General features: G+C 42.6%; 1 protein-coding gene across 2 annotated transcripts in view; it reads right to left on the minus strand.

The window, feature by feature from the left end:
- Positions 1-1,222, minus strand: part of LOC147701769 (sulfotransferase 2B1-like) — a 491,047-nt gene extending 489,825 nt beyond the window's left edge. For both annotated transcript variants that reach the window (XM_086930397.1, XM_086930396.1), the window contains exon 1: positions 1,076-1,222. In XM_086930397.1, coding sequence (XP_086786523.1) covers positions 1,076-1,211 — 136 coding nt within the window. In that variant the 5' untranslated portion in view covers positions 1,212-1,222. The remainder of the gene's footprint in view (positions 1-1,075) is intronic.
- Positions 1,223-7,110: the final 5,888 nt, after the last annotated feature.

A 7,110-nucleotide genomic window follows, 5' to 3' on the forward strand; every position in this document is an offset into this window, starting at 1 on the left:
CGCAAATTACCATGAGGTTCAACCTCATGGTACTTTGCTCCCCCTAATTGCGAAATCGCAATTTTTTAAAGGTTCATGCATTGCATTTAAGGAATCGCAAAATGCGATTCCTTAAATGCAATCACAACTACATCGATTGCCAGTCTATGATGCCGTATTGTGCTTTGTACTGATGGTCGTTAAGATCAGAAACTGCTTGCTAGTTGTGGATAGAGTCAACACAATTTAATGTAACATCTAACTTGATTATAGGATTTGCTTATTTTAATATTTTAAACTTAATTGCAAACCTTTATATCACCTACTTTATTGTATATATGATATTATCTCTATGGTTTATACAAAAAACAAATAAAGATTCATTGATTGATTGAACAGAAGCATCGACATTCGATTTATCTCTCTAGGTTCTACCAACCTGTCAGAATTGTGTCTTTGCCGCAAAAGAGGCCCTTCTGAAGTTTACTACATTTTTGGAAATGTATGTAGGTCTGTTCCTAATTCGCCAATGAGATCTGCCTGTCACCTAAACAAAATATTGTTTTAGATGCTTCTTTACAAGACGCTGGTTATTGTGAATCGGCCTGTATCAGAAAATGCAAAATAGCCATATAGTACAACACATATAGACACACACCGAAATCATCATTAAAATAAGCACTGCCAAAGTCAACAGGCCTGGCTTAAATGTGCTAACGCATGTCAACACAGACATTCACAATGCTGGTTAGAACAATAATGCAAGCCCCATATGCTTTCCCAATCCTGCAAAAAAAGCAATAAAAAGATTGATTTCTTTCAAGAATGAACATAAGGGATAAATGAATGAATGTGACAAACAGTGTGATGAATGAGTGCACAGTTAAGACGTAAAATAGTTCTTCATGCAGTCCGATGGAAGAACTTAATAGAAATTGAGGTATAATAGCACTAATAGCCAATAGTATGAGGCAGGCGAGCAATACTACTCATGGTGAAGCGAAATACCCACTCTTGTATATTTTAACTAATTTGTAACAATAGATCTTACCACGGCTGCTCTGTCAAGCCACACTTAAACAGCATCTTCCTTTACCTGATTTGGGATAGGTGATATTAAATACATCATCATCCAGGACTGGAAAATGGTTCTCTGCAAACTGCACACTCTCCTCTGAAAAAGCAACTGAAGGGATGAGAATGCCTTTGTATTCAAAATATTCAACAGACATCCTGCGATTTTACAATCTGCAAATGAAACACAGAGGAAGGACACAACATGAGACGTGGCAATACTATGAACAGTGCAGTAGATCTGAAGCGCCAGGCTCGCACTACAGGCAGAATATCATATCCTTTGAGCACTGCCCTCAGCACCAATGCCTGTTCAATGCTCCACAAAGGAATCGATATAGTCTGGTTCGTCCTAAGGGGCCCTCTTTCAGTGGTAGACGCTATAGAAATGTTGTCATTTACTCGTATATTATCGATCATTCTGCATGCTGATCTATTGTAACATGCACATTGGGAACAGCAATGTTTTCAGCAGCCACTGCATGCCACGCCCACAACCCATTGCTGACTCTCAGCAGCCAAAGATGCACTCAAACAGCAAGTTCAGCACTTGAGCAGGGGAGCAATAGAGTCTTCAGAGACACACAGGTGATAACTCACAAAGGGGAAGTCTTTTAGCCCATGCGCACCGGAATTAATGCTTGTCATGCTCTGTGTGCACCCGAGAAAACTGCTGTGTCTGGTAATTATAACAAGTGAAAGTGCCACCTGCTTTGTGGATAGTTTCTTTTTTCAGTAAAACATGTTCAACTGGGTATCTTTTATGAAAAACTCAAAAGATGCTTTCATAAATGTGATACTTTACAATCAATCTAAAACGGATTTGTGACTGCAAGCTTTAACTGCACCAGACAAGTGGTTCCCTCGGACTCACTCAAAATAACCCATTAGGTTAAAGTACATGCCCATCTTGATCATACACAAAGATCGCAATTGTATTGTTCATTACATAAGGTGCTTAAAAAAGTGAATCAAAACAGTGCAGATGGGGCAGTGCTCATGGGTGCAATAGTGAAACAGTTAGAATATGAGGGTGCTTCTGTGAACTGTTTAAACTGTGTTTACTAGGGACTGTGCACTTCGTTTTTTGGCCAGCAGAGGGAGTAAAGGTGTATTCAATATTAATATACAGTATTGTTAGATTTCAAGTTAGTGAGGCCTTTACCTGCAGAAGTCCAAAGTGTGGATTGAGCCTGTCTGTCTCCTAGGAGATTCTGAACTTGAAGAGCAGCTCCCCAGCCCCCCACCCACCTCTACCCTCCAGGCCAGGAGACCCAGGACTGGGGAATGGCTTTTCAACTACCAGGCAACTATGAGCCGTCCCCTCACACTAGCCCAGGCCCCTTAAGGCCTTGCTGGGTGCACCCCAAATCATTCTCCTCCATCGTGTGAGTTGCAGCCTCCCTGTGCACCAGATTGCAGTGAGCATAGTCCAGTAAGTGGTAAGGAGGCAGACTAGTGCTGTCTCTTCCCCTAAACAAAAGTTTAAAAAAAAAAGTCCCTTTCTGTGATTTCTGTCTTTGCCTGTGATTGTTACCGTTTAAAAATTGTTGTTTTAACCTGCCTGTGATTGGATATTTTATCACCTGTTTTGTGTTTTAAATTTGTGTTTTTTCCTGCCCATGATTGCTTCCATTTAACGTGTTGAATGGTGGGATTTGCAGTCCAAACTCTGTAGTTTTTCCTCTCATTGCTGATGACTTTCAATTTTCACTCAAAATTTCTCCTTTGCTCTGTGATAAGACCTGTATGTTAAAACAGTGCACCTCCAGCCACTATTTTGTGTTCACAAGCCAATGAAACTAGCCCCCTGCCTCCCCCTCAGCAACAGGGATATTCTACATCAGAGGGTGCTTCTGTGAGCTGTTTAAACTGTGTTTACTAGGGACTGTACACTTCGTTTTTTGGCCAGTAGAGGGAGTAAAGTTTTATTCAAACAGCATTATTAGATTTCAAGTTAGTGATGCCTTTACCTGCAGAAGTCCAAAGTGTGGCTTGAGTCTCCTAGGAGATTCTGAACAGGAAAAGCAGCTTCCAACTCCCTGGCCAGCAAACCTTGTCTGGGGTCGCTGGGATCTTATATGGTCTGATATTGTTTGGTACATGTGTGCACTGATTGGTGATTGTATCTGATGTTTCTATTGGATTAGGGATAGCGTTCTCATTGGTTGGGTAGTTGAATGTTCTGATTGGTTTCTGGGTCTGTGATTCAATCAATGTATGGTTGGGACTAGGGCTAGTTTTAGGATTTCTATTGGAAGTAGAGAATAGGGTTTCCTGTGTTATTGGTTGTTGGGACTAGGGTGGGACTAGGGCTAGGGTTAGACTTTTAATTGGAAGTAGTGATTAGGGATTCTGGTGTGATTGGTTGCTGGACTGGTTGTGGGACTAAGAGTAGGGTTCGGCTTTCTATTGGAAGTAGGGACAAGGACTTCCTGTGCCATTGGTTGCTTGGACTTGGGATGGGACTACTGGTACGGCTAGGGCCTCTATTGTACGTAGAGATTAGGGTTTTTGAACTGATTGGGTGCTTGGACTAGGGCTAAGATTGGCTGTAAGGACCTGGCCTCCTATTGGTTCTAGCTTTTTAGGGCTAGTGTTGTGATTGTATAGTGTTAGGGCTAGGGTTCCTATTGGCTGATGGGGTCACATGATTACTAGGGCTATAAAAAGCCAGGGTTCGGGCATCTCAGCCCGGGCGTCGAAGATAAGGGCTTAGAGGTCAAGGGCAGTTGCCTGTTTGAGCCTGTTAAGGGCGAAGAGGACAAGGGCAGTTGCCTGTTTGAGCCTGTTAAGGGCAAAGAGGACAAGGGCAGTTGCCTGTTTGAGCCTGTTCGAGACTGACCAGGGCCTGGGCCAGAAATGCTGCTCAATATGCATACCTCCATTATGCATCTATATACTTTCAATGTACTTATGGATCTATATATTTATCACTTTCTTCTAATTTAGCATTTCTAATGCACTTCCCTATTTCTCAGCCTATACTTCACTCAATATATCCTCTACATCCACTCTCTCATTCAGCTCAAACCCCATACCACTGCTATGATCCCCAAAATAACCCTTTCTAGACTCCCTCCTACTTTACCCCTCCTTGCATCATCTGACACCTCTTTTACTATACCAATCCCCAAAACAAACATGTCTGAACTCTTCCCTCTTTTCTACCCCTCCCCAACCCTTCTCAATCCAAATAACTGACTAACATATCCACCACTAAAATTACTTTCACGTTTCACCATACTAATTCAACACTAATCCTGATGAGTTCCAGAGTAGCGTGCTACTTGCGCTTGAAAACCCCATCAGGGGTAGCAAGCGCTACATAAATACAAACCTCTTTTCCTTCACTATCCCACCACCTACCCTTCTCAATCCAAATAACTGAATAATATATCCACTACTCAAATTACTTCATATTTCACTATACTAATTTTCAACACTAATCCTTCATGTGTTCCGGAGTGGCGTGCTACTCACCAGAAAAGCGCTTCAACGTCCATCCGGGGTAACAAGTACTATATGAATGCAAACCTTTCTACCCCTTTTATTCCTCCGCTATCCTTCTCACTCCAAATAACTGACTAATATCCACAACTGAAATTACTTTCAATTTTCACCATATTAATATACCACTAATCCTTTATGGGCTTCCTGAATAGCATGTTTCAACACCCCATCAGGGGTAACAAGCACTATATAAATGCAAACCTTTTTTTCCTCCTCTATCCTTCTGCTATCATTCCAAATCCAAATAGCTGACTAACCTATCCACCACTTAAAATGTACTTGCATATTTCACTATACTAATTCAATACTAATACTCTATGGGCCCCGGAGTAGCGTGCTACCCGATGAAAAAGCGCTTTGACGCCTCGTAAGGGGTAGTAAGCACTATATAAATGCAATTACAATACAATACAATATGTACAACGTGGGTATCCATACCTCAAAATTATCAATCCAGCACAATTACTTATCCAGAATACAGAATTATTTCATACTAAATGATCCCCAAATTATTGTCAATGTTTTCAAAAGTAACCAACTCTAATATAAACTTCAAAGCCTCCGAAACGAAATCACAGCTGGTGTCAGGCAATAAACCATAAGAAGAAGAGCTCAAGGTCCCATCGTGGTGGTGCAGAAAAGGCTGATTTTCAGGCCTGACAGACCATGGCGAAAGTGCCTGCCCTATGGTAATTGGCACTGGAACAATTTTGACTTTAATAGAGCGTGGGAGTGGAACTCCTGATACTCTGACTACTCGTGGGGCTTAACCTGAATGTTGCTTATAGTGAATAGAGAATAACTGCAAGCTCTGACTACTTGCAGTGAATGGCAAATAACCACTAGCATGAAGAAAGTGGCACTCAGGAGCCTGGCTGTTAAACCACTGAAGCCATGACCTCCAGGTACTGTTTTCATTGTTTGTAAATGCTGTTCTTTACTTTGCGTTTGCATATTATTATATCCTGGCTTTGATGATATTCAGGTATCTCTTGCTCTGCCAGTGGAATGTTCATGCAATGATGTGTTTCAGAATGTTGGGAGCCATGGATGCCAGTTGAGAAGGGCTGAGCACCATACTGGCTGCTCCTGGTGGGATCTTGTATTGGATTTAACTGGATGACATAACTATCTAAAAATAAATATCTAAAGATCCTCTACACGTTTGTACTCAGTCACTACAATTTTTGGCGACTATCTTCAAAAGAACCTACAACTTTCACATCTTCAAACTACATTCAACTTCAACTACAGACTTAACAGTAAGTTTCTACCTTCAACTGGCACCCTTGACCACACCAATGACCTCCCATCGGTTGCCCCCAACGCAAAGTGCTAGTTCCAGTCTACACAGCACAGTCTGTTCTACTTAAAGAGCTGTTCGTCTTATAAAGGCTGTCTACTCTCCCAAGTGCATCTCTAGGTTTCAGACTAAACCTACCTCTAATGGTGATGAGTCTTCGGCGAAGGTAAGCCTAGGTCTGCACACTGTCCGGTGAGTCTTCTATGAGGATAAGCCTGAGTTTGCACACGGTCTGGTAAAGAAGTGTGTGTGCTCAGATGTATGCCAGTTTCTACTGTTTCTGCCCTGGTAGTGGAGACGTAGTGTAGTATTGTACCTGTGCACCAGTCACTGACCTGAATGACTTTCACTTCACCCTCATTTGGATGCTTGCACACTGTAATGTGTTTCTGCCATATTTCAACTGGACAGTTCTAACACTAAATGTATGTTGCCAAAGACATTTCGTTCTGCTTGCCTGCATGCCAGTTCCCCCCACACGCCCTCCCCTCCAAGGACTACATTCTATTGGGAGACCTCAATTTTCACCTGGAAAGACAGCAACGCCACCACCCTTTTGGACAATCTCGCCAACCTCGGACTCAAACAACTTGTTAATACCCCCACTCACTACGCAGGTCACACACTCGACCCTATCTTCACCTCCAGTAAACATATCTCCTTCAGTCACACCACAGTTCTCCATTGGACGGACCACAGCTGCGTTCACTTTATCTACAAAAAGACCACAACCCACAACCATCCTCAACCTACTCTGCAAAGAAACTGGAACAAAATCACCATCGACCAGATCTCCTCATCGCTTCTTCAAAACCCCCCCGCCCACTCTTCGAACCCCAACCAAGCAGCCATTAACCTCACTCAATGGCTAACCAACAGCGCCGACAACCTAGCACCTTTGAAAAAACATCAAATCAAACTAGGCAGCAAAAACGCCCCCTGGTTCAACGATGATCTTAAGAAATCCAAGAAACTCTGTCGCTCCCTCGAGAAGGCCTGGAAAAAAGACCCAAACACCAGCACCAGGGACACCTTCAAAAACGCCACCCGCATACACCACCAACTGATCCGGACTACCAAGAAAGCCGCATTCAAAGACCAACTAGACAACAACGCCCACAACAGCAAGGAATTAGTCAACATCGTCAAAGAGTTTACCAACCCCACTGCCAACTCCAAAGACATCACTCCCTCTCAAACCCTTTGCAACTCCCTAGCTTCGTTCTTCCATGACAAAATCA

This window comes from Lissotriton vulgaris, chromosome 7 (genome assembly GCF_964263255.1).
Source record: "Lissotriton vulgaris chromosome 7, aLisVul1.2, whole genome shotgun sequence".
NCBI classification, from domain to species: Eukaryota; Metazoa; Chordata; class Amphibia; order Caudata; family Salamandridae; genus Lissotriton; species Lissotriton vulgaris.